Below are 26,717 nucleotides of genomic sequence, written 5' to 3' on the forward strand. Positions count from 1 at the left end.
ATATTTAAAAACTGGGGAAATGTTGAAAAACACAGAGATGGGGAGAAAAACCCAAATAATGAAATACGAGTGGGGGAGGGACAGAGAGAGAGAGGGAGACAGAGAATCCCAAGCTGATTCCAGGCTCCGAGCTGTCAGCACAGAGCCCGATGCAGGGCTCAAACTCACGGACCATGAGATCATGACCTGAGCTGAAAGCAGGAGTTAGGCGCTTACCCAACCGAGCCACCCAGGCGCCCCTCCAGCCTCTTTTTATTTTTAAAGACAGAAAATATTACACGTGAAACTTCAGTCCCTCAAACTATTGCCCCATCCAATCCCTCAGGAGCAACAATCAGCGATATCGGAAATGTGAAAAACAGTTCTGGACCATTTTAAGTATTTTTACGCACCAACCTACACACAGACATTTCTCGACTCCTTTTAATGCCTTTCGTCCCGAGAACTAATAGCAATTCTCTTCTATCAGCTCATATCCTGGCCCGCCTCCCCTGGCCAAGCTCTTCCCCTGAGCCATTTTCTCTGGAGCCCTTCAGGGCTTTCCTGGTCTCCCATCGGCCCTCTGACCCCCTCCCCCACCCAGCACACTGCCTCTCTCTTTCAGAACATACCCCATGCTGGTCTTTCTTTCCTTTCTCCAAACCCACCCCATGTGATTTCCGCCTCATTTTGAACCCCCTAACGCTTATCTGTAAAACCTGGCCCATGTGACTCCCCTTCTGGGGGGATGAGCGCTCCCACATGGCAGGTGCTGACTAAGAAGAAGAGCCAGACCTTCTCTGTGTGTCCGTCACACTCTACGGCACAGAACGAGGCTCAGCCTGGGGCCTCGGAGATTGCTGGTGGAGAGAACGAAGCCATTCCGTAGGGTTTTCTGTACCGGGTGTCAAGGCACGGTTGTAGAAGACGTTCTCGACTCGGGGTCTACAGACCACAGAGAGTTTGTCCCTGGGACCGTATTTCGATAACTGGAAAAATTTGTAATCTTACACATTTTAATTTATTCATTTAAAAACATTATTCTGGGGGTGCCTGGGGGCTCAGTTAGTTAAGAGTCCAACTTCAGCTCAAGTCATGATCTCAAGGTTCACAAGTTCGGGCTCTACATCAGGCTCTGTGCTGACAGCTCAGAGCCTGGAGCTGTTTTGGATTCTGCATCTTCCTCTCTCTCTGCCCCTCCCCTGCTCATGCTCTGTCTCTCTCTCTCTCAAAAATAAATAAACATTTAAAAATATTTTAATTAAAAAAAAAGAAAAAAGAAATGGTGTTTGCCAAGAGCGCTCAAAAAGAAGGAATCTATCTTTCTTTGTCTTTCCTTCTTTCTGCTTCCGGGATTGCAGACACGATGGCTGGAGCTCTGGCGGCCATGTTGGGCCTTTGGAATGGAAGCCACAAATGGCTTTACTCCAAGATGGAAGGCCTGGCCCCCTAACAGCGTGGAGGGCTGTGCCAGCCCCACACCGACTACCTCCAGACTTTGCAACCTGAGAAGAAAGTAAACGTCTCTGGTTTACCGTAGCTGCTGTTCCTCTGAGCTCCTGGAACTCGCCGCCAGGCCTCAACCAAGTTCACGAAGCAAGGCTTTCTGGTGATATGTTGAGAATGGCGTTGTTTACCTGAAGAGTTTTCAGAAATCACTCTCAGTCTAGAGGCAGAATCATTTCAGACCTAGGCGATGACTCTTTCAGCACCTAATCTTACCTCAGGTATTTAACCAAGATGGGACCGGTGGAAACATGCTCTATTCAGAGTTTCCATGTTTGATGCAGCTAATGAAATTGATAACCTTTGAAACTAATTTTGCAGACTTCTTTGTCTCCCTCAAAGAGTGTTTAAGGGAGCCTGGCTTTGCACCCGCCGACTCTGGATTTATGTGAGTGAGGCTGGCATCTTCAGAATTTTTAAAACCAAGGAGTCAAGACTCTTCCATCGTATTCTTGGTGGAGTCAGAATATATGCACAATATCATAAACCACAGTAACACCTTTTTTTAGGGTGCTGGGGTGACTGAAAGGTATAGAATAGCAGAGCCAGTCCTCAGGAAAGGTGATGATGTTGTGGGGCAAGCGACAGGAAAAGGTATGCAGCGTAGGACCCGGTGCCACAAGAGCAGTGGTGCAATCAGCAAGTGATAAGGGGACTCAGAAGAGGGAGCTACGACAGTCCTCAGAAGAAGGGCACAATTATGATAAAAGAGAAAAAAGGGAATATCAAAGACCAGAGAAATGCAGGAAATGGGTAGACTAGTTGGCTGCAACAAAGTCTAGCGCCAGCGCCTTGTCCTGCAGGGAAAATCCATCTACTTCCCACAGAGCTGTGTCTCCATATAGCTTTGTGAAGCCCTCTAACATCACAGGAGGGTGCCTGTGGCCAGGAGCTCTCTCAGGGAAGGGACATCCTGGGACATCCTCATTTGTATAAGCACCACGCCCACACGGGCTTCTAAAGTTCTCATGAGTGAATATACCTCAGGGTATTCATTCACCTGCAGGGTATGTACATCTTTTCTGTAAAATATTTAAATGTTTATTTATTTGGGGGAGGAGGGGCAGAGAGAGAGACACACAGAATCCGAAGCAAGATCCAGGCTCTGAGCTGTCAGCACAGAGCCTGATGCTGGGCTCAAGCTCTCAAGTCCTGAGTTCATGATCTGAGCGGAAGTCAGACGTTCAACTGACTGAGCCCCCCAGGCTCCCCTACATCTTTCAATGGATCATCCCCACTTATGATGTTTAAATGTTTCCTTTAAAATCACATAAACAATTATGTTTATTGAAGGTTTATTTTAAAATACCTAGGTAGGGGTGCCTGGGTGGCTCAGTTAAGCATCCAACTCTTGACTTCGGCTCAGGTCATGATCCCAAGGATGTAAGATCGAGCCCTGCGTTGGGCTCTGCCCTGAGCATGGAGCCTACTTGAGATTCTCTCTCTCCCCCTTTGCCCCACCCTGTCTCACAGTCTCTCTCAAAAAATAAAAATACATACATAAATACATAAAATAAAATATCTAGGTAAACATTAAAAAAAGGAAATTCCCATTCCTTACCCACCCCCCATCCAAAGATAAGACATAACCACTGGGAACGTTTCAGTACATATTCTCACACGGTCGCACACAGGCTTCGCTTTCTTGATCTGGCCCAGAAAGTGGGGTTTAATTTCTCTGGAACTGCTGTCCCCATATTTGTAGGATGTAAGGAATAAATATAAATTTCAGAATGTCCGGCTGAAGCTGCTCTGAGCATAGACCTGGAAGCTGAGTGGGAAGCCAGTTGGTGAAGTGAGCCAGACCCCGGTGCAGGCTTTGGCTGCTCAGAGAACAGTGCCCACAAGGTTATTTAGTGGGTTCCTGGTGCCTGAAGGGCTCTGAGTGCAGAGAATGGACAACACTTCCTCAGAAAGCTTAAAAACTAACTCATTCCAGGTGCCTGGGTGGCTCAGTCCATTAAGCATAAGACTCCAGCTCAGGTCATGGTCTCATGGCTCCTGAGTTCAAGCCCCGCGTCGGTCTCTGTGCTGACAGCTCAGAGCCTGGAGCCTGTTTCAGATTCTGTGCCTCCCTCTCTCTGAACCTCCCCACTCTCAAAAATAAATAACCATTAAAAAAAAATAACTCATCCCAAGGCTCACAGGCAGGCACTACTGAAGTTTCGTCGTCAAACATTACCAATTCATTAGCTCTCTCTCTTTTTTTTTTAATATTTTTATTTCTAGGAGAGAGAGAGATACAGCGTGAGCAGGGGAGGGTCAGAGAGAGAAGGAGACACAGACTCTGAAATAGGCTCCAGGCTCTGAGCTGGCAGTCAGCACAGAGCCCGACGCGGGGCTCGAACCCACGAACCGCAAGATCATGACCTAAGCGAAAGTCGAAAGTCGGACGCTTAACCGACTAAGCCACCCAGGTGCCCCTCATTAGTTCTCTTGATTAAAAAAATTGTTAAGGTGAAATGCACACAACATAAAATTAGCCATTTTAAGGTGACTGAGTCAGTGGCGTTTGGTACATTGACAATGCTGTGCAACCACCACCTGTCTCCCCTTCCAGAATATTCCCATCACGCCAAGGTGAAACTCCAAACCCATTAAGCAGTTTTCCCTGTTTCCCCTCCCCCTGCACCTCCCCCTGGCAAACACCAAGCTGTTACGCGTGTATGGACTTATCTCTTCTGAATATTTTATGTAAATGGAATCAAACAATACGTGACCTTTCGTGTTCGGCTTCTTTCACTTGCCGTAATGATTTCGAGGTTCACCCACACGGTTGTGTGTGTTAGTACCTCCGTCGTATGGCTGAAAAATATTCCATCCTGCGTTCATAACACAGTTTGTTTACCCATTCATCTGTTGATCGACCTTTGGGTCAACCCTTTGCTTTTAGCAAGGTCCTTATATTAAAATTTTTTTTAATGTTTATTTATTTTTGAGAGAGAGAGAGTGCAAGTGGGAAAGGGGCAGAGAGAGAGGGAGACACAGCATCTGAAGCAGGCTGCAGGCTCTGAGATGTCAGAGTCCGACGCAGGGCTCGAACTCATGAACTGCAAGATCATGACCTGAGCCGAAGTCGGATGCTTAATGGACTGAGCCACCCAGGCGCCCCTAGCAAGGTTCCTACGAAAGGAAATATTTGAGGATCGGGAAATGTACAGGCAGGGTCTCATAGCTAGGGACTGAGGTTCATTTGGGGTCACCACGTCAGCCCACATCACCCTCAGTTGGAGAGTGCACTCAGCCCCCCGCCCCCCAGGACCATACAGGCAGGATTTGGAAAAACTCATAATTACACTCCACCTTTTCTCATCCACTTTACAGCAACTACATAAGACAATGAGGACAGAAAATCTTCTCCCCATTTTACAGATGAGTAACCTGGAGGCCAGGGACGAAAAGTCAGGTGGCCTGGCTGGGAAGCCTTAAGAGTCAGGGAGCGATCCAGACCTTCTGCTCAAATCTAGCCCCACCTCCTTTAAACACTTTCCATGGACAACAGCCACTGGGAAGGGCGGCAAAGGAGAGGAGGGAGATCTGTGTGTCAGGAATAAATCTGGGGACGGATAAATGAAAGTGAACAATGGCAAGTCTGTAAGAGCTGGAATGAGACGGGTGCCCAAGGACGGGCAACATTTTTCTTGACCCAAGCACGCCACCCTCGCTCTCCATGCACTGCCCACACCGCAAAGCATCTGACCGGAATCCACATTTCATCTCCGCGGGCCCCCTTCTTGAAGACCCGAGCGGGTTTCTGGGACATGGTGGGTGTAGGGAGGGCGGAGGATGTTGGGAACAGCGGGCGGGTGGCACACTGCCCGTCACCCAACGGTGCTTAGGCAATGTTTGTGGAATGAATGAATGAGTCAAACACGGTGCAGACACTTCGAATCCTTTGCGACCTTCCCTGCCAAGCAGCTCATTCTTTTTGTGGTGAAAATCTCTACTGAACAGTGACTGTCCACGGCTCCCCCGCCCCGCCTACACCCTCCTCTAGGAGAGGAAGGCGAGCATGGTCTCTTCTGCACAGTGGCGGGGTGGTGGCCAGACCACTATAGCAAAGAGACCCCATGATGTCAGTGGCTTGGGAACACGGGTGTTTAAATCCTCCCGCAGCGCCTCCAAGGCTCAGTCAGTTGAGCAATGGACTTCAGCTCAGGTCATGATCTCGCTGTGCATGAGTTTGAGCCCCGCGTCGGGCTCTGTGCTGACAGCTCAGAGTCTGGGGCTGCTTTGGATTCTGTGTCTCCCTCTCTCTCTGCCCCTGCCCTGTTCACGCTCTGTGTCTTTCTCTCTCTCGCTCTCAAAAGTAAATAAAAACATTTAAAAAATTAAAACAAAGCAACGTTTCTGACAATACAGGGATTTATATAACCTTCTGACTTGACTTCAGGGCAGATACCAGTGCCCCACCCCCCACTCACACACATGAGCGCACGTGCATACACACACACACACACACACACACACACATGCACGCACCTCCCAGCTCACTCCTGGCGGCGAGGAGGGGGAGGCTGACCCAGCCTGGCTCTCGAGCTGCTGGAGGGCTTGGAAGCGAGCCCTGACCACACGGGGCAAGCCGGCCCGAGAAGATCTGGGTTCACCAAACGGCCACCGTGGCTGCCACAGCGCCTGCAGCGAACCGAACCTCTGCCCTCAGGTCTCTGAGCCTCCCCACGATAAGAGCTCTGTCCTAGGTGCTTATAACAACACCAGGAAGCCTTTCGGGAGGGGAAAAGGGGCAAGTGAGGAATGGAGCCCAGGGCCTACCATCTTCATAACGTGGAGGCCGTTGGGACTCCCCACCACCCTGGCCTCCCTGCCTCCGCCGCCGGCAGTGACCGCTGGGGCTCCCGCGGCCTGCGCGCTGGCCCCGACAGCAGGGCCCCTCCAGACCTCGGGCGCCCAGCAAGGGTCAGATTTCTCCACTTCATTCTCCAGAAATTCAGCTGCCCAGACAGTGGACGTTTTGATTCCGTCTCTGCGGCTCCCTGTTCACCTTGGCCCTTGGGGGGTGAGGGCGCTGAGTACGGCCTCAGCAGGTGTCACAGCGCAGGAGACACGTTCACAGGAGCTGAAGGCCAAAAACACCAGGGCTGGGGGTGTGGGGGGAGGTGGGGAGAGGGGATGAGAAGTCCGAGGCTGACACACTGCAGAGCAGAGAAACACCGTTGGCTCTTTTCCGGCCCCGGGAATAAAAGCTCCCGCAAGCTCTTCCCTATTATGGACATGTGGCTTGGAGGACAAGCCACAGAGGTGGGCAGCGGGCTCTCCCCGCCTTTTCCCTTGGGAGTCACACGGGCTCCGGCGGGGGCAGAGGAACCCTCCCTCCCCAGGATTGCACTTTGTTTAAATTCCCAACACCTTGTGGGGTTTATTGCCCTTCTTAGGGCGCGCCCCTTATTTGGTCTTTGGAAAAGGCTACTTCTCGGCTGAGTCACAGCCCTCCTGTGGCGCTGGGACCTGGAAAAGAGAAGGCAGAGGCATGCATCCCGGGCCTTTTATACAGTCTTAGGAAGCGCCCGGTCGTCGGCACGAACACAGTTGGCTACTTCTTGGGTGAGAAGGGAACTTTGCAGGCTCGGACGTCAGCCCGTTAGATGCTGCTAGCGGAGGGCGAGGCAAATCAGTCACAGGTCAGGTTCCGTCCCGCACGCTCGGGGATCTAAAGTAGCTCGCCGCGAGGGTGCCCGCTTTTCCAGGAGCTGATGAACACCCCCCTGTCTTACCGAGACTGATGTATAGACCAGAGTGCCCCGCTGTTGATTCAGAGTGAGAAATGCAGTCACTGATGAGCCGCTGCCCTGCCCGCAAGAAGAAGGTCAGGTTGAGGATTGGAGCCTAGAGTAAGCCATGCCTGAAGCTTACTCCTCCAGACAGATGGTCTTCGATCTGGGGGGTAGCCTGGGCGGTACTGCTCCTTGGGGCGTTTTGGAAATGTAGGAGGTTCTTTTGGTTGTCACAGTGACTGGGGACGGTGTGTGTTCCCGGCATTTAGTTTGCAGGCACTGGGAATGATAGATGGTCTGTAACATGCAGACCACTCTACGTGCAAGACTTATGTATGTCTTCTTCGGTGTTGCTGAAAATCCTGTCGTTTTCGTTCGGAAGGCCCCCAAAGTAGAGCTCAACATATAGGCGTATGTGTGGCTTATTTAAGAGGTGATTTTAGGAAGCAGAGAGAATTTGATGGTAAATGTTATATGTCAACTGATTGGGCCATAGAGGGACCAGATATTTGGCTAAACATTGTTGTAGGTGTGTCTGTGAGGGTGCTTCTGGATGAGACTGACGTTTGACTCGGTTGACCACGTAAAGCAGACTGCTCTCCCCAGTGTGGGTGGGCCTCATCTAATCAGTTGAAGGCCTACATAGATTAGAAGGCTGAGTTGGTTGTGTCCAACTCTCTCTGTCTTTGAGCTGGAACATCAGTCTTCTGCTGCCTTTGGACTTGGATTGTAATGGAAACATACACCATAGGCTCTCCTGGCTTTCAGGCCTTCGGATTTGGATGGAATGACACCGCCCGCAGAGCCTCTGTCATCACGTGAAGCAATTCCTTACAATAAATAAGGCATCTGTGTGTGTGTGTGTGTGTGTGTGTGTGTACGCATATATGGGTATATAAAGATGTATATATTTATAAAGTTATTCCCCACTTTCTGCTTTGCCTTCTAAAAATATTTATGTATTGTTGAGAGACAGAGCACAAGCAGGGGAGGGGCAGAGAGTGAGGGAGACACAGAATCCCAAGCAGGCTCCAGGCTTCGAGCTGTCAGCACAGAGCCTGACGCGGGGCTCAAACTCACGAGCCGTGAGATCATGCCCTGAGTCGGAATCAAGAGTCCTACGCTTAAACAACTGAGCCACCCAGGTGCCCCTAAATACAAGCTTCTTGCGAACAGAAGCTGTGAGCTGCCTGTCCCTTGGTCGGAGTAAGATCACGATAAATCTTTGATACAACCAGGCCCGAAAAGGCCCAGAACCAAGGCTTGCCTTCCCAGTCTCTCTTTCCTGCGCTTCCAGACTTACCAATTTGCCTCTGACTGGAGATTTTTTATTTAGATGTGCTCACAGAGTCTGTCACTTCGCAGGAAAGCTGGACTGGCTTGGGATCGCTTGTGACAGAGAGTCGGGGCAGGACCCCTAAGTCACAGGGTCAGCCGGAGACGAGGGGCCAGCAGCAGCTGGCGCAATGGTGGGCTGCTGGTGGCCTGGAGGGCATGGGCATCGGGGTCCGTGGGCAACAGTCACGGGGCACCTTGATGATGGCTGCAGTGGCCAAAACAGCCGGCCCCTGGATGGGGGAGTGGGCGTCCCCGGCTGGGCCGAGCGTGATTTCCCAGCCCCACATTGATTACCTGAGGGCCCACCTCCCCTTCCGCAAATCCCCACCCCAGCCCATCTCAGATTCTCGCCTACCCGTGCCCAGCTCCCTTCTTCCCTGTTTTTCCCGCCAAACCTCAAGCTCCCCCTCCCTCCCCTGCGTGGGATCCACCTGGCTCTCTGGTCCCCGCCCAGCACACATCCGGTCTTGGCTCCCCTCCCCCCTCCCGCCTGACTCCCTATCTCTGGGGCCAGGAGCGGGCCAGCTGCCCCCACCGGGTGTGAGTAGACCTGGGCATCCCCCACGGAGTCCCCTGCGTGGGATGTGAGCGAGGCTGGTCCCAAACCTGGAGAAGCTATCGGATCAAGACCCATGTCCGTTTGTCCGTCTGCTCAGATGTTTAGTCTTTGCTGTGCGGCAGCCCGTGTACTGAGCCCTTAGTCTCTTAGTTCAGAAGGAGCTGGACAGCCCTGGATGTCCCAGAGCTCAGGTCGTGGGAAGGGTTGGCCTCTCCCTGCTCTGCCCAGGCCTCCCTGCGTCCTACAGAAGATACATCCATGTTTAGTGACCCCTCTCTCTGTGACCCTGGGAAGGCCCCACCTCTGGTGAAATCCTTGTGATAGAGGAAGACAGAGAGAACAGTGAAACCCTCTGCCCAGGGGCCGCGGGGTGTGTGCTGACACCTACCAGCCCGTGCTCCGCGCGGCCCCCATCAACATGTGACAAGAGAAGGTGTCTCTTACTGTCACAGAGCGCGAGCGTCCCCACACTGTAAATGCGGAATGGAGGCACGGAGGGACTTCCCGGAGGTCACGCAGCTGGTGACCAGCAGCCTTGGATGCTAAGCCCCGAAAGACGGAAATAAGCAAACAGGCCGATGAAGGAAGAGCAAGAAAATGAGACAGAGCGTCAGAGTTAGCCTCGCGGGAGAAAGTTGGATTTCCTGACAATCCTGATCTAGACTCTGGGTCAAAGTGCTAAGTGCAAAGGACCATGAACCAAGCAAGGCACGTTTTCTTTATTTTTTTTTTTATTTTTTTTTTAAATTTTTTTTTTTTTAATGTTTTANAGATCATGACCTAAGCGAAAGTCGGACGCTTAACCGACTAAGCCACCCAGGCGCCCCAAGGCATGTTTTCTTTAAAAGAAAGAAACGCGGAGCTCCTGGGTGGCTCAGTCGGTGAGGCGTCCAGCTTCGGCTCAGGTCACAATCTCGTGGTTGGTGAGTTCGAGCCCTGAGTCTGGCTCTGTGCTGACAGCATGGAGCCTGCCTAGGATTCTCTCTCCCTCCCTTCCTCTCTGCCCCTCCCCTACTTGTGCTGCCTCTCTCTCAAAATAAATAACGAAACTTTAAAATAAATAAAATATATCGGCTGAGTGACGAAGAGACCTATCTGCTGTCCCTCCTCCAAAACCATAAGCAAACTTCCTGTTACCAAAAGGGGGTTGCACCAACGATGTAACACAAACAGGCTATTCTGGAAAAATTCCAGCTCTTGCTGGAGCCTCAGAGCCAGGGGTGTGGGCTGTGGTAAAAGAGGGTCAATGAAATCCTTGAGTCAAAGTAACCTCTGGAAGACCCACACCAATACAGGGTCTGGTCTGACCGCTTCCTTGGGCAGCCTCGAGGATCGTCCCAGACGGCATCTGGCTCCGTCCCTCGAACGCGTGTGCGCACACAAAGTGTGATGAATCACATGACTCACGGAAGGTTTTGTCACTGGGCTCCAGGGCTCAGGGATGCCACTGCGGGGTCTCTGACCCCAAACATCGTTCTGGTGACCAACAAGGGTCAGGCCCCAGGAAAGGGCCTCTCGGCTCCCCTTGCCCCGTGTTTTCAAAACACAATGTGACTGCATGTGAAGCCGCTGGTCTGTGGGTTGGGTCGCTGCCACGTTGGGGACGCGTGCTGTTTTCAGAACACGGCCCACCTGAACAGTGGAAGAGCATAGGTACCAGGCCACCATGTTCTCGGGCTAAGCCCCCTTCTCAGCGTGGGTGCGAGGGGCTCATGAACCACAAGGACCGTCCGCAGATGCGCCGGCGGCCACCTTCTCATTCCCCCGTGGGGTCCCATTCCTGGTCCTGGACACCCTCGGAGAGGGGGACAGACTGCAGTTATGCAAGCCCGCCGTGGAATATTCTGTGCTCTTAACGCTTATGTGTGTATACACAGCCCGTCTCATTATCTGCAGTGATGGAGGCCTGGAAAATCACCACAAACATTGTGTGTGTGAACACGGAACCACTGATATGCCTGGAGATATGGGTCACATTACTGCGTGCCTCTGGTGACAGTAGTTTTGTCATAACCTTGTTCTATGGGTACTTCTGTTTAAAGACGGCGCCTGGGTAGCTTAGTCGGTTAAGCGTTAGGATTCTCTCTCTGTCTCTCTCAAAAATAAATAAACAGGGGCACCTGGGTGGCTCTGTCGGTTGAGTGTCTAACTTCGGCTCAGGTCACGTTCATGCTGTTGTGGGTTCGAGCCCCGTGTGGGGCTCTGTGCTGACAACTCAGAGCCTAGAGCCTGCTTCAGATTCTGTGTGTCCCTCTTTCTCTGGATTCTGGAATGCAGGACAGCAGCACAGTTCTGGGCTTGGAGGCCATTTACAACAGCAAAGCCACCCCCAAAAGCACAGAAATTTGAGAGATGTGGTAGTAAATGGACAGCAGAAAAGACGCTTGTTTTCACGGTCAATAGGCGAGCGCAGGAGGCAGAACCTTACCCTGTTCAGCCTTGGCTTGGAACGTGTGTGTCAGGCAACTCAAAATTTTCCACACTCTGGGTATGTGTGCAAACGGCCCAGTAAGTGCCGCAAGCACTTGTGACTTGGGTCACTAAAAATGTTAGCAAGGAGGTAAATGTGTAAACACAGAATTGTGAATAAGGAGAATCAAATGCATGTGATCCTCATGTAACTGGTATGGAATCAGACATTGACTTTGAAAAGAAATTTTTTTAAATGTTTATTCATTTTTGAGAGGCAGAGAGACATAGATCATAAGTGGAGGTGGGGCAGAGAGAGAGGGAGACACAGAATCTGAAGCAGACTCCAGACTCTGAGCTGTCAGCACAGAGCCCTATTCAGGGCTTGAACTCATGAACCGTGAGATCATGACCTGAGCCAAAGTTGGACACTTAACCGACTGAGCCACCCAAGCAGGCTCCACGCTGTCAGCACAGAGCCTGATGAGAGGCTCGAACTCCTGAGCTGAAATCCAGAGTCAGACGCTTAATGAACTGAGCCACCCAGGTGCCCAATTATTTACTTTGTAGATCGTTCCTGTTTGGAAAAAAAATTACGTGAACATCTAATTACAATAATAATGAATAAGATTGCCAAATTGAAGACAGATGAAGACAACCTGTATGGAATAAATACCAGAATAATATGCGAATTACGTGTGTCTTTGTTTTGTTACTCACCTATGGAAATGGCCAGGCCACTGGCCAAACACCAGACATGTCCAACAATAATACCATTTAGATGTCTTTGAGATTTCACCGACTTGTAGTCACATGAAAATCATAGCTTTACACATATGTTAAAATTTTGCTGCTATAAAAATGAATTTATCAGGAGTGGGGGGTGGGGCATGTCTTATTTGGGAGTTTACGAGTGTGATTATCACATCTCACTATTTAGATGAGCCGTGTGTGGAGCTCTATCTGCCCTGGGATCCACATGTATTGGGTGAGGGGCTGGTACTGGGGAGACTGAGGGTTTCAGGGTGTTCTGGACTCTGCATCCAAGAAGAGCAGTAGTCAGGCCAGTAGACAGCTTGATAACAGCATCGAGTCAAGCCAGAAACCCTAGGAATCGTGCCAAATGTCGTCCCAGGGCTAGAAAAAGCTACCCTGAGTGGTTTAGGAAATGCCGGGCGCCATGAGGCAATGGCCGTGGCAGGGAGGGGACTGTGGGAGGCTGGCGGAATCACAGGGCCGTTTGCTCGGCTGATCGGAACATTGAAAGAACAATCTCCTCCATCCCACTCCGGAGGAAACGCGACGGGCCTCTCCGGCATCCTGGCATCCAGGTCCTGGCAGCACTGCTCTACCACTCTGAGCACGGAAAGTTCTAGGCAACAGAGTTGCGTCCTGGGGCTCCCACGCCTGACTTCCCCAAACCAAGGCTGCCTACAAGAAACTAAGGACAGCATGTGGAGGCCACCTGCCTGATGATGACAGCTTGAACCAGGGGCCAGGACACCTCTGGGTATATGTTTAGGGGGCGTGACACCTTGAGGGGACACAGAAAGTGACCTGGGCTCCAATTCCAGGTCCTCGTTTCTTTTTTTTTTTTTTAATGTTTTTTTAATTTATTTCTAGGAGAGAAGAGACAGCGTGAGCAGGGGAGGGTCAGAGAGAGAGAGGGAGTCACAGACTGAAACAGGCTCCAGGCTCTGAGCTGGCAGTCAGCACAGAGCCCGACGTGGGGCTCGAACCCACGAACCGCGAGATCATGACCTAAGCGAAAGTCGGACGCTTAACCGACTAAGCCACCCAGGCGCCCCTCCAGGTCCTCGTTTCTGTACTCACTCGCTGTGTGACCTTGGGTGATTTCTTTAACCTCTACAGGCCCCTGTTTCCTCATCTTGAAAACAAAAGCGTAGTCTTGGATGATTTGTGAGCTCCCTCCTGCTTTGTCGGTCCACGGCCGATCCGCCACGGGATTCCTTCTGTGTGTCTTGGCCCATGTCCAGTATCAGGATTACTTACTCCAAAAGGCAGTTGTTCTTTTGTTTGTTGGCCTCGGGGGGAGGCCCAGATATTTTATGATGATATGAGGAGAAGAGGTGGCCAGGGAGTGACTGGCAGCCAGTGCCCTCTGCCTCTGGGCCCACGTCATTGGCACTGACACCTTGTTCTGTGGTCAGACCAGCTATCTTCAGGGAAGTGCCCACCAGACAATAGCTCCCTTTGACGGCATCAAGCGTGCTGGACTGAGACAGACAGCCCTTGGGTTCTATGATGGGGGTTTGGTTTATAACTTTTTAAAACCATGACTTATCTTTATTCACTTATGAAATATCAAAATGGGGGGTAATCTTACCCACCTCATAGTATGGCTGTGAAAACAGTTTCCTATAGAACTTTGGACAGTGTCCAACACATAAAAAAATGCCAATACACTTTAGCTATTGAGTACCTACTATGTGCCAGGCACGTGCTGGTTACTAGAATGCCAAAAGGAGGAAGGACAGCCTCTTGGGAAGTAGGGGGAAGATGTGGGAGGTAATGTAATACAGGAAGAAATAGCAGTTATGGGGGTGTAGACGGAGAGGTACTGATCCCTTCTGGGGCAGGAGAGCAGAATGGAAGGTCTGGTGGACATCTGTGGCTCCTGCACACGCAGCATTGCGTCCCTTCCATGTAGTCAGGTAGGGCTGACCCCAGATGAGGGCAGGTGACCCGAGTCTGGTCAATCAGAATACCCATATCCCAGATGCCAGTCGCTGGTGCAGGGATGAGCATGTGATACTCACGGGGACAATCAGAACGCTGCTGAGGACTTTGGTCAAACCTACTAGGAAAGCATTCATTCTCTCTTCGGCTAAGGTCATGAATTTTTAAGGAACATGTCTGTCTGGAGCTCCGGGTGACTATCTTTCACTGCAAATGAGGAGAAACTAACCCTACAAGAGAGGAAATGCTGGGAGGGAGGGGGAGAGACAGGAAGCGAGAGGCAGAGAGAATAACCCCGGAGTTCTAAACATGCCCAGCTGCACCAACCAGCAAAGGATTCCTTTCCCTAGACTAGATTATATTGGGTTTCAGGCATTTGCAATAATCAGCCTTGGCAATTAGAGAACGTTTTGGGCTTATTTTAAATACAGAACATTTAACATCAATCCTTGGGGTTCAGGCACAAATCTTAATTCCCAGGAATTCTTGGGATTTCCCCCAAATCATATTCTGTATTTTTACAACACTTGTTCTTATTTTTTAATGTTTATTTATTTATTTTTGAGAGGGAAACTGACAGAGAGAGAGAGAGGGAGGTACATGTGAACACAGGGTAGGGGCAGAGAGAGAATCCCAAACAGGGTCCGCGGTGTTGGTGCAGAGCCCAATGTGGGCCTCGAACTCATGAACCGTGAGATGATGACCTGAACCGAAATCAAGAGTTGGACACTTAACTGACTGAGCCACCCAGGCGCCCCTTACCATACTCGTTCTTAAATGCTAATGACATAATAAGTTGTGTTTCTGTGGGGGGGTTATAATAGATGCTTCAGAGGCTTCCTGATTTTAAAACAAGATATAGTAACAAATGTACAGTATGTTGTTGCTGTGAGGAAATATATAGTGCTTGTAGATGATATATTTCAATGATGAAACACAGCTGTTCCTGATGTAGACGTTTGATAACAGAACACATTAAAAGGACGGAAGATTAATACAAAATAAATACCAAATACAAGCCACTCAAGCAGAGAAAGCCTTAACTGCCCTAAAGAATAGACTCCATCTCTGTTTCACGATACACATTCCAGAGGAGGAGAAAGACACGGCTTTGGCTGCCGAGAGTGTCCAGAGCCACCCTCAAGCCTTAGGAGATGCGCATGCGATGCTTGGAAATGTAAGCACATTTCCTCTCTAATGTTGAAAGCGTTTTGTCTCCTTGCCCTGATTTACGGTTCTCCTCTGGCATCAATACTGTAGGACCTCAGTCCTGTGCTGCTGGGGGGGAGGGTGTCCAATTTCTGGAAATAGTTGTCTCCTCGGCCCACTTCTGTGGTTATTTCATGGGAAACTCATTCCAGCGCCTGTCACTCCAACATGACCAGATGTGAGAGCCCCTGCAGAAAACTGCTGTTATTGTTACTACGCACTGTCCAGGTTTACACCACGTGTGTTCTGTCTGGTGGCCGTAATTCCATCTCTCTCTCTCTCTCTTTTTTTTTTTTTTAGCAACAATTCTATATTTAAATTCCCCTTCAGGTTTGATTGGTTGGATAGATGGATAAATGGATGGGTGGATGGATGGATGGATGGATGGATGGATGGATGGATGGGGAAGCAAGGAAATCAATTAGGAGGCTGTCACCATAGCTTCACATGAGGATGATGTGAGCCTCAACGATGGCTGCAGAAATGGGGAGGAAGAGGTGAATTTGAGAGGCACTGAAGCTGTAGTAGATAGGGGTGGATGAGGGGCAGTGAATCAGAGCCCAGTCCACTGCTCAAGGAAAACTGCAGACCCTAAGCTTTCTAGCTTAGATAAATTCATAGTGTCATTAGGCTCTTAATGGAAAGAAGGAACCCAAATGTAGCCGAAAATGCTGGGTCGTTCACCTTGAACTTGCTGGGTCTGACATCACTGGACTGCCTTGGCCATGGGGTTGATGTTCAGGAAAGAGCGGGGCTGGACAGAATCTGGGGTGTCACCAGCCGGGGTGAAGGCAGAGGCTCTGGGGTTAGATAAGACAGTGGAAACAAGAATGAACCACTTGCCTGCATTTAAGGTGAGGGAGGAATCAGAGGCAAAGAAATCGGATTCCATCAAGCTCCAGGTCCCAGAAAATGTTTCCAGAAATAGAAAAAGGGCCATGCAGACGTACGTCACGTTTGTGTCCGGCTTGACTTCCTCCGGGTCCACCTTCTTCCTGATTCTGCCACCAGCCCCTGCCCCCGCAAGGGTTTCCAAAGCACAAGAATCAAATGCAGATTTATACAATGTCAAAAATGTGAAACCACTTTTAACAACAGGGATGGTTCGATTCTTTTTGCATACTCTCAAGTGCACAGAATGAGTCATCCGAGGTTCTGAAAATTCAGCAGGAACTAGGCATTTCAATACCCTACTTGGTGAAGGGAAGGGAGGTGCGGGCAGATGGGCACCGTGCAGGAAATGCTGAGTGTCAGACGGGGAAGATCCCAGGAAGGCTCACAATTCAGGCTCTGGAAACAGTGACGTCAGCACAATTTGTGACTCTGAGACGGAGCCAGCTCTCTTCTTGCTGAGGACCAAGACCAAGGGTGCGGACGCTTCCCAGGGATCTCCTGGCTCCCCACCCCCACCCCACCTCACCCCTTGGGTCCTGCAGCCTGGGACTTATTTCAGGGCCTGGTTGACGATTTCATCCTGAATCTGAATCCAGTCTCTGCAAGCTGCCCCCTCTGGGGGGGGGGCTTGTGACTTTTGCATCCTGGGTGTCATCATAGGAAGGGGACACTGAGGATTTGGGTCCAAGTGGAGTTGGTTGGATCTGAGCTGTCAGCACAGAGCCCGATGTGAGGCTCAAACCCACGAACCATGAGCCGAAGTCGGAGGCTTAAACGACTGAGCCCCCAGGAGCCCCGAAAATCCTTTATTATAAACTGATCTGCTTAGAGAAGCAAAGCTCAGTTTCTACTGCTTGCCCTGAAGACCCCCCCCCCACCCCAGTACAGGGCTCTGCTGTGCAGTACTCACGGCTGGGCGCCCTGGCACCCACAGCACGTGGGGGTGTGTGCAGGGACAGCTGGGCAGGGACCCACCGGAGAAGGGGTGGCCTCACGAAAACCTTAGCCTCGTACCATCTACCTTGACGGGAGCGGGTCGGCACTCCCCCAAACCCACGGCACGAATCACGTCATCTCTGGGTTTTTCATAGCGACCCTGCTCCTTGGAGAAGGCATTTCTTTCTGAGGTGACTATGCATCTGGACATTTGGGAGTCTCCTTTGGCATATGAGACTGTCAGAACAGAGAGCCGGAATGGTCCTGTGATGATCTCCACCTCTAAGTCCATTGGGTGGGACTTGAGACGTCAACCACGTGGAACAAGGCTTCCGGTTCCCCTCCCCCCGGTGCCGAGCACAGTGCCTGGTAATACCGAACTGTCACAGGAATACTGGAGCCAGAGGGGACCAGCCTGCTTTAGGGTCCTGGCAGACCTTCTGGAGGAGACTATGGCCCCAGAGCCCGGTCCTAGAGGGCAGTCAGCACGTGGACCAGATGAATGGAGATGCAGGGATGTCCTGCTTTCACCACTGAGGCAGCCTCGACGTGGGGTGTGTCTGAGAGTCTTGGTCACAGCCTGCTGCAGAGAAGCCTGCGTCACAGCCAGGACTTGCTTGGTGTGTGACCCCGAACAGGGGCCTTAAAGCCCACGCTGGCCTGCACTATTTGCCTTACTCTGCAGGTCAGGGCGCTGGTGCTCAGATAACGAGCTTCCGAATCCACATGGCTGTAGATGTCAGAGCTGGGGCCACGCCTGTGCCTATCACTGACTCTTTAAAAAAAGTTTATTTATTTATTTATTTATTTATTTATTTATTTATTTATTTATTTATNGGATTTGTATGTGTGAGTAGGGAAGGGGCAAAGGGAGAGGGAGGAAGTGAATCCCAAGCAGGTTCCACGCTGTCAGCCAGAGCTGGGCTCAGGGCTTGATCTCATGTGAGATCAAGTGTGAGATCGTGACCTGAGCTAAAATCAAGAGTCAGATGCTTAACCGACTGAGCCACCCAAGTGCCCTGGCTCCCTAGAATTAAAAAAAATTTTTTTTAATGTTTGTTTTTGAGAGACAGAGAGAGACAGAGTGTGAGCAGGGAAGGGGCAGAGAGAGAGACAGAGTCCGAAGCAGGCTCCAGGCTCTGAACTGTCAGCACAGAGCCCGACATAGGGCTCGAACCCACAAACCGTGAGATCATGACCTGAGCCAAAGTCGGACGCTTCACCGACTGAGCCCTCCAGGCGCCCCTCAGCTCCTTGGCATTTTAAATAAAAATCCAAACTCTTTAGCCTAGAAGTCGAGGAACTTCACTGCTTACTTCACCCCCAACTGCCCTTCCAGGCTCTTCTCTGCACGGCTGCTGACCCCTCCCACCCTGTGCTCCGGCCACTCTCACAGGCCACCCTCCCCGCTGCTCCTCTGCAGGTCAGAGCCCTTGCACTTGCTGAGCCCCTGCCCAGAAGACTTCTTCCTTCTCTGCCTGGTGAGTCCCTACTTACCTTGACGGCCTTTCCTGAAGCCCACCCCCTCCCGCCTCCCCCCAGCCTGAGGTCAGCCCGCCCCAGGCTCTCCTGCTGTCTGGACGCTGTCATACCACATGTCACACTGAACTGGAATCATTCCAAAGCCGGGCTCCCTTCCGCATCTCGGTTCTCTCCGCTGAACTCGATGTACCTCTTCATGGCCTCGCTTCCCCCGTCCTCCTCCCTGGAAAATGCGCGAAGGGCTGGCTGAGTATCTGAATGGCATTCCTGACAACAGCCAAGGCTAAAACGAGGCAGGCGCGGGTCAGGGGCCGGGTCAGTGGGCTGCGGCGGTGGCCGTCCAGGACTAGCTCAGGAGACACGTGGAGCATTGACGGAGGGCCGTCCGCAAGCCCTGGAGATAGAATCTCGTGTGGCTGGTGCTGTCCCTTCACTGCGGGGGACAAGTGGGGCGCCAGGACTTCCTCTTTCTGCTGGAGATGGCCACCGATTGTATGTCAGGGCATTACAGGGCGACCTCTCCCAAAACTTTGCTCTTAAAGCCCCAGTGTGTAAACTATGTTTCCTTCCTGTTCTGAAAGTATTAAATGGTGGGACAGGCTTGACTCGAAGACGCTCCCTGTCTCTCCCGGGCTCGCTGAGTGTGGCCCCTGGTATCCAAACTGCAAAGAAAAAAGAAAACGTCTTATAAATTCTGTGGCAGGGGGACGCCCAGCCGGCGTAGTCGGGGGAGTGTGTGACTTTTGATCTCAGGGTCGTGAGTTAGAGCCCCACTTTGAGGGTAGAGATTACTTAAAACTAAAATAATTTTTAAAAATTGTTTAAATGTTTATTTATTTTTGAAAGAGAGAGACAGACACAGAGGTGAGTGCAGGAGGGGCAGAGAGGGAGACACAGAATCGGAAGCAGGCTCCAGGCTCTGAGCTGTCAGCACAGAGCCGGAGGGGGGGCTCGAACTCACGAGCTGCGAGACCATGACCTGACCCGAAGTCAGCTGCTTAACCGACTGAGCCACCCAGGTGCCCCAAAGCTAAATCTTAAATCAATAATGCACATAACGTTCCTGACCCCTCCCCTGGTTCAGCTTTAAAAAGAGCCACCTTTCCAGCACAGACAGGCCCTGCGTGAGTGCGTGAGGGAGGGGATCCCCGGAGAAGGGGCGCATGGACTGCAAGACCCTAGAGCCAAGATCTGAAACCAGAGGCAAACGGCTCTCGCTAGGTTTAAATGTAAATGACGTGTCGACACCGCATTTCAATAGGAGGGTTTGTGTCAGCCAAGTTCACGGGCAGACATGAGGGTCAGGAGTACATCCGTTCAATCTTTCTCTTATCACTGCATGGCTGGTTCCAGACAGCAAAAGCCGTATATACATGTATAAAAACCACTGGCTCAGATAATGGCTGATCACGGCTTTTGGGTCTCTGCGCTTGGGTCAGAGCCAGCCCAAGTGCGCGGAAATCTGTTCTTCGAGTGGTTGAAGAGTCCGTTTGAAAGCAGATAATTGTGTCCATGTGTGGGTATACACCTGGATGTATTTCATGCTCTGCTATTTCCAATCGGCATGGCCTCCCCTTTCCAGGATCGGGTGTTATAATCCTTCCCATTTTCCAGAGCTCAAAACTGAGGCTCAGAGAGTTCTGGTTACTTGCCTCAGGACGCTCACCTGCGGTGTGTGTGGGAGCCCGTAAGAACCGGGCTAGGCTGCCTTCCCCTCCCCCTCCTGGGGAGCAACCCCAATGAGGGCACACGCGGTTCCTGATGGGGGGCATGGGTCTCCCCATTGCCTAGGCTCCTACCCTGGGAGCCCTCAGGGCCTGAGGCAATTCACACCCAATAGCCCAGGACCTGAAGAAACGGATGAATAGTCTGTTGCATTATCCAGATCAAGGAGAGGGGGAGGGAAAAGTGAAGAAGTTTCCAGAAGGCCAGGGCAGAGGTGAAAGGCTCTATGAAGACCCTTCCTTGTTTGTGGCCTTGGCCAGAGCTGGACGGGAGAAGGTGCGGTAACTTCCCTTTCTCAAGCAGGATCCGCACTGTCAGTGCAGAGCTGGATGTGGGGCTTGAATCCAGGAACTGAGAGACCTTGACCTGAGCCGAAATCAAGAGTCGGACACTTAACTGACAGGCGCCCCAAGGCATCTGTGTTTTTTAATAAACATATTTATGGAGTTATAACCCATATGCAATAAGGTGCACATATTTAATGCTTTATAATTTGATGGGTTTTCACTTGTGAAGTCTTCCCCAAATCAAGATGGTGCACGTATCCATCACCTCCCAAAGTATCTCCCAAAGTTTCCTTGTTCCCTTTTGCCCTCCCTGTCTCCTGCCCCTCCCTCTAGCCCTCCATATTCAGGCAGCCAACAATCAGCTTTCTGTTACAGATTTGCCAGTGTTCTAGAATTTTCTACAAAGGGAATTATACAGAGGGTACTGTGCTCTGTTTGGCTTCTTTCACTCAGTGTAATCCTGTTGAGATTCATCTGTGCTGCATGTTTATCACTAGTTTATTTCTTTTTGTTGACGGGCAATACTCCACTGCATAGAGAGACTGCGCTCTGTTTATCTGTTCACGTGCAAGAGCACGTGGGCCGTTTCTCATTTTTGTGGCCAATTCAGCTAAAACTGCCATGATTATTTGTACGGACATAGGCTTTTGTTTCTCTTGGGCAAATACCTATGAGTGGAATGGTGTGTGTTTAGCTTTTTAAGAGACTGTCAAACTGTTTTCCAAAGTGGTTAGGTCACCGATATTCCCACCAGCGATGCATGAGAACGGACTTCCTCCTCGTCCTCAGCGAGTATGCTTTTAAAATTGTGTTTAATTGTGGTTTAACTCACGTTTCCCTACGGACTGCTGATGCGAAGTATCTTTTCAGGGTGTATTCGCCACTTCCATAACTCCTTGGATGAAGTCTCAGCCCAAATTCTTGTGGGTTTTTATGTTCTCTGATTATCGAGTTGTGAGGGTTCTTTATATATTCTAGATGCAAGTCTTTAATCAAATGTACACCTGGGTGGCTCAGTCAGTTAAGCGTCCGTGACTCTTGATTTCGGCTCAGGTCGTGATCTCACAGTTCATGAGCTCAAGCCCTACATGGGACTCCAAACTGCCAGTGTGGAGCTTGCTTGGGATTCTCTCTCCCTCTCTCTTTGCCCCACCCCTGCTCATACATGCTCACTTTCTCTCTCTCTCAAAATAAATAAATAAACATTTAAAAATGTATATACACTTATCCTATATTTTCTCTCAGTCTGGACCTTGTCTTTTCATTTTTTTATGAAAGCATTTAATTTTAATGTAGTCCAATTTGTCAATTTTTAAAATTATGATTATTTTTGCGGATCATGCTTTTGGTGTCTTATCTAAGAAATATTTGCTTCCCTGAAGGTCCGAAAGATTTTGTCTTATGTTTCCTTATAAAAGTTTTGTGGTTTTCAGTTTTACACTGAGATTTATGAGTCTTTTTTTTTTAGGAGAGAGAAAGAGAGGGAGAGAGAGAGAGAATCTTAAGCAGGCTCCATGCTCAACACAGAGCCAACACAGGACTTGATCCATGACCCTGGGGTAATGACCTGAAATGAAATCATGAGTCAGACACTTAACCAACTGAGCCACATAGGCGCTCTGATTTGTGAGTCATTTTGAGTTAATTTTTGTATATGATACAAGATATGGATTGAAGTACTTTTTTTTGTCAAAAGATTCCTTTCTCCACTTTTCTGTCCCTGTGTCAAAAATCAATTGTCTCCATACACACTGGTCATTTCTAGACTCTATTCTACCACATTCATCTATTTGTCTAACTTTATGCCAATATCATGCTACCTCGGTAATTACAGCTTTAAAATAAGTCCTGGGGTGCCTGCGGGGCTCAGTCGGTGAAGCTTCAGACTTCGGCTCAGGTCATGATCTCGAAGTTCTTGAGTTCGAGCCCCACGTCTGGCTCTGTGCTGACAGCTCAGAGCCTGGAGCCTGCTTCGGATTCTGTGTCTCCCTCTCTCTCTGCCCTCTTCCCTGCTCACGCTATGTCTCTCTCAAAAATAAAATAAAAAACTTAAAAAAAGTATAATGAGTCTTGAAATCAGGGAGTGGTGGTCCTTTGGCTTTGTTCGTTTTCTAATTTTTTTAAATGTTTTATTTTTTTAATTTTTAAAAATGTTTTATTTATTTCTGAGAGAGAAAGACAGTGTGAGCAGGGGGAGAGGGTCAGAGAGAGAGGGAGACACAGAATCCGAAGCAGGCTCCAGGCTCTGAGCTGTCAGCACAGAGCCTGATGTGAGGCCCAAAACCACGAACCATGAGATCATAACCTGAGCCGAAGTCGGATGCTTAACGGACTGAGCCCCCCAGATGCCCCTGACTTTGTTTTCAAAGCTCTTCCTGCAATTCTGGATCCTCTATATTTCCCCGTGAAGCTTACAATCAGCTTGTCAGTTTCTACAAAAGTAAAAACTTTCTGGGACATTGATGGGGATTGCGGTGAATCTGTAGATTCCTGTGGGGAGACAGGACGTCTGAACAACACTGAGTCTTCCCATTTGTGGCTGTGGAATATCTGTTCTATTGTCTTGGCCTTCACATTCCATCAGTAATGCTATTTCCACTGTACTGTCTTACACAGTTTCTGTCCCGTTCATTCCTCTGTAGTTCATAGTTTGTGATGCTAATATAAATATTCTTCTTTTATTTTTAAGTTTATTATTACTTTCTAATCTTTTTTTTTTTGAGAGAGAGAGAGAGCATGAGCAGGGGAGGGGCAGAGATACAGGGAGACACAGAATCTGAAGCAGGCTCCAAGGCTCCGAGGTGTCAGCACAGAACCTGACATTGGGCTCGAACCTACAAGTGGTGAGATCATGACCTGAGCCCAAGCCAGTTGCTCAACCGACTGAGCCACCCAGGAGCCCCTACATAGACAATCATATTGACTGTAAATATAGTTTTACTTCTTTCTTTCCAATCTGGACGCCTTTTATTTCTGTTCCTCATCTAACGCCTCTGCTCAGGACTCCCAGTGCCGTATTGAATGGGAGTGGTGAGAGGCGTCCTTACCTACTCCTGATCTAGGGGGGCGGTGCTCATCGTTTCTCCAGTAAGTGGGATGTGAGCTGAAGGTCTTTGATAGACGCTCTTTGTCAAGTTGAGGAAACTCCCTTTCTGTTCTTAGTTTCATAGCTATGGTTTAAAAAAATTTTTTTAATGTTTATTTAATTTTGCAAGAGACAGAGCAGGAGTGGGGGAGGGGCAGAGAGAGGGAGACATGGAATCAGAAACAAGCTCCAGGCTCTGAGCTGTCAGCACAGGGTCGGACGCGGGGCTCGAACCCACAGACCACGACATCATGACCTGAGCCGAAGTCGGCCACTTAACAGACTGAGCCCCCCAGGCACCCCACTTTCATAGCTATGATTTTTTAAATTCCATTTCAAAGTGGGAAAACGGAAACCCTGAAAAGGTAGGCAAACTTTCCTACTGTTTCCTAGGGTTGCAGGTATCGAATATAGAGTATGGAGAAATAGTGGCTAGTGTGGATTCTGGACTCAGGCTGTGCAGGTTCAAATCCGAGCCTTGTGACTCCCCAGCTATGGGATTTGGGGGTACATTACTGTGTTTCAATTTCCTCCTCTGTGGAAGGGGGTAATAATAGTATCTATCTCATTGGGTTGCTATGAAGATTAAAATGTATAAATATTTATAATGTACTCAGAACAGTGCCTGGCTAATAATAAGTGCTGTATAATTTTTATCCCCCATGTTCATTTAGAATCATAGAAGACAACTGGATTCTGCTTCAGGAGGAAAGCCAACTATGCTGAGTTCCACATACAGGTTTTCTTCCATCTTTTCCCCAATCCTTGATGCCCTTGGTAGCATCAGTCAGAGTTTTAGGCTGGTGGAATTATCATCCAGCCCTACCTCCAACCCAAGGCAGGAATTCCCTCTTCATGCCCACCCCGGACCAGCTGCTGGCTGTCTTCTGAGCAAAAATTCTTCAGGTGAATTGTACATTCCGGAAGCCTGACTTTGTCAGTTCTGGGAAAGGCTGATGAGGTCTATGCATGAGGTGACAGTGACGTTCCCTGTTCGCTGCATGCGTTGCGAGGTCTTCCGCTGCTGTCGCCCTGACACCTGACATGGGCCTTCGTATCTTCTAGAATAGTCAGAAATAAAGTCCGCAGAATGGGTCACCTGGGAACTGGTGACCTCTCTTTTTTGCCACCAGGGAACCCAATTAGGGTCAAGGATAGGCCTGGCTTCTCTGCCTTAGCAACTGCCCGGATCCTGAATAACATCTGGGCCCTTTTTATTTAGCCCCATGGTGGGTGTGAGGCTAACTAGGCTCAATTATTTCACGACATATTTGAAAAAAAAAAAATTAGGAAGGACCCAAAGCATCTGATTCCCAGAAATTCTGAGCTGAAAGATCTCTTGGTTTCAGATCTAACGTGAGTGTCTTCGAGCCAAGCAGCAGCCGGCTCTGTTCACTTGAACAGTATGGTTCCATATAAATAAGCAAGAAATGCGTTTGTGACAAATAGAGTCAAAATTTCCATCTAAATTTTAGCTAATAGGAATAGAAGGACTGATTCAGACTTTCGGGTTTTAAATCTCCTGAGCCTGGCAGCTGTGTTTTCATTCTTTCTACTAAATGCTGTCGTTTAGGATTTAGGGAATTATGGGAAAAAAAACAAAAACAAAAAACAAAAAACAAAACAAAAACAAAAAAACTCAAAAAACCAAAAAACTCTTGCAGCACCAGATCTCAAATGGGGCAGGATTTGCAACCCACCAGTATTAACTGATGCATCTGCCCCCCCCCCTTTTTTTTCTGCTGATGGTGGGGGAAAAGGGCTCTTGAAAATGATCCAGCTCCAAGAGCTTGAGCAAGGGGGTCTCAGGCTTTCTTCCCTTCAGGACTATCTTTTTCTTAAAATAAATTTGAGAATGAAGTGCAAAAATATGCCCATGTCACATTTACCGCGACAGATAAGTGTGCAACGTCCAGGCATGTTTATACAGCCAGCGATAGCTCTGCAAAACCATCAACCGCTCACAGCCCCACCATCTTCCAAAATACGATGCGATGCATTTAAAAAATCTGCAGCTTTGCAAGGAGGCGCCCACATAGTACCTTCTTTGAATTTGCATATTTGTGTAGCGAACACACAACGCTGACAGAGGACCTGAGCTAGTTTTAAACGCTCAAAAAGTTCCTCCTGAGTTGCTTGGCTTAAATGCACACTCAAAACTTTATTAAAAACATTTTTTCAAAAATAAGCAAGACATCAGTAAGGCTCGGTGGTGGGGGTGGAAAATGGATCGTATATCTTTAACCCGCAGAAGCTAAAAGGCTTTTTTTTTGTTGTTAGCTAACAATGGAAACTTTTTTTTTAAGTGTTTCCCTCCCTAGGTCTTGCCAAGCAATAGAAAAAAAAAAAAAAGAAGAAAAGAAAAACTTGTTCCGNNNGGCGTGCGGGGCCGGCCCGCGGAGCCTCCGCGCCATCGCCGGCCCCTGCCCGGAGCTCTCCCTCCGCTGGATCGCGCTCCCCTTTTTTGTCTTCCGTAGCTAGTAGCCGAGGAGGTCGGTCGCCAGCTTTTTCACTTTTCAAGCCATCTTGTTCCTCCGAGGTCTGCGCCCCTGGGCCATACAGTCTGCACGGGCCGGGCGGCTGAGGAATTGCAGGTAAGTTTGGCGGCTTTTTCCGGGCTCTCGCCTCCGAGCCCTCTCTCCCCCCTTCCCTGCCCCGGAGCGAGCCCGGGCGTTCCGGGTTCTGGAAGAGCGCAGAGGTGGGCTGCGGGGCAGCTGCCGGGGTGCGGNTCTTCAGCCCCGGGAGAGGCGCCTCCTTCCTCTTCCCGCCCGCCGAGCCCTTGTCGCCCGAGGAGCCCGGGAGCCCGGGGGGCTGGCGGAGCGGCCCGCGCAGGCTGAGCGGCGGCGGCGGCGTGGGCAGCCCGAGGGGGGCGGGCC

At 49.9% G+C, this 26,717-nt stretch overlaps 1 protein-coding gene across 1 annotated transcript in view; it reads left to right on the forward strand.

The window, feature by feature from the left end:
• Window positions 1-26,717, forward strand: part of ITPKB (inositol-trisphosphate 3-kinase B) — a 119,634-nt gene that overhangs the window by 6,237 nt on the left and 86,680 nt on the right. Inside the window, 3 exon segments of the mRNA XM_077779917.1 lie at window positions 18,686-18,743; window positions 26,319-26,435; window positions 26,531-26,716. Coding sequence (XP_077636043.1) covers window positions 18,686-18,743; window positions 26,319-26,435; window positions 26,531-26,716 — 361 coding nt within the window.

Source organism: Crocuta crocuta, unplaced genomic scaffold (genome assembly GCF_008692635.1).
Source record: "Crocuta crocuta isolate KB4526 unplaced genomic scaffold, BGI_CrCroc_1.0 scaffold322, whole genome shotgun sequence".
Taxonomy (NCBI): domain Eukaryota; kingdom Metazoa; phylum Chordata; class Mammalia; order Carnivora; family Hyaenidae; genus Crocuta; species Crocuta crocuta.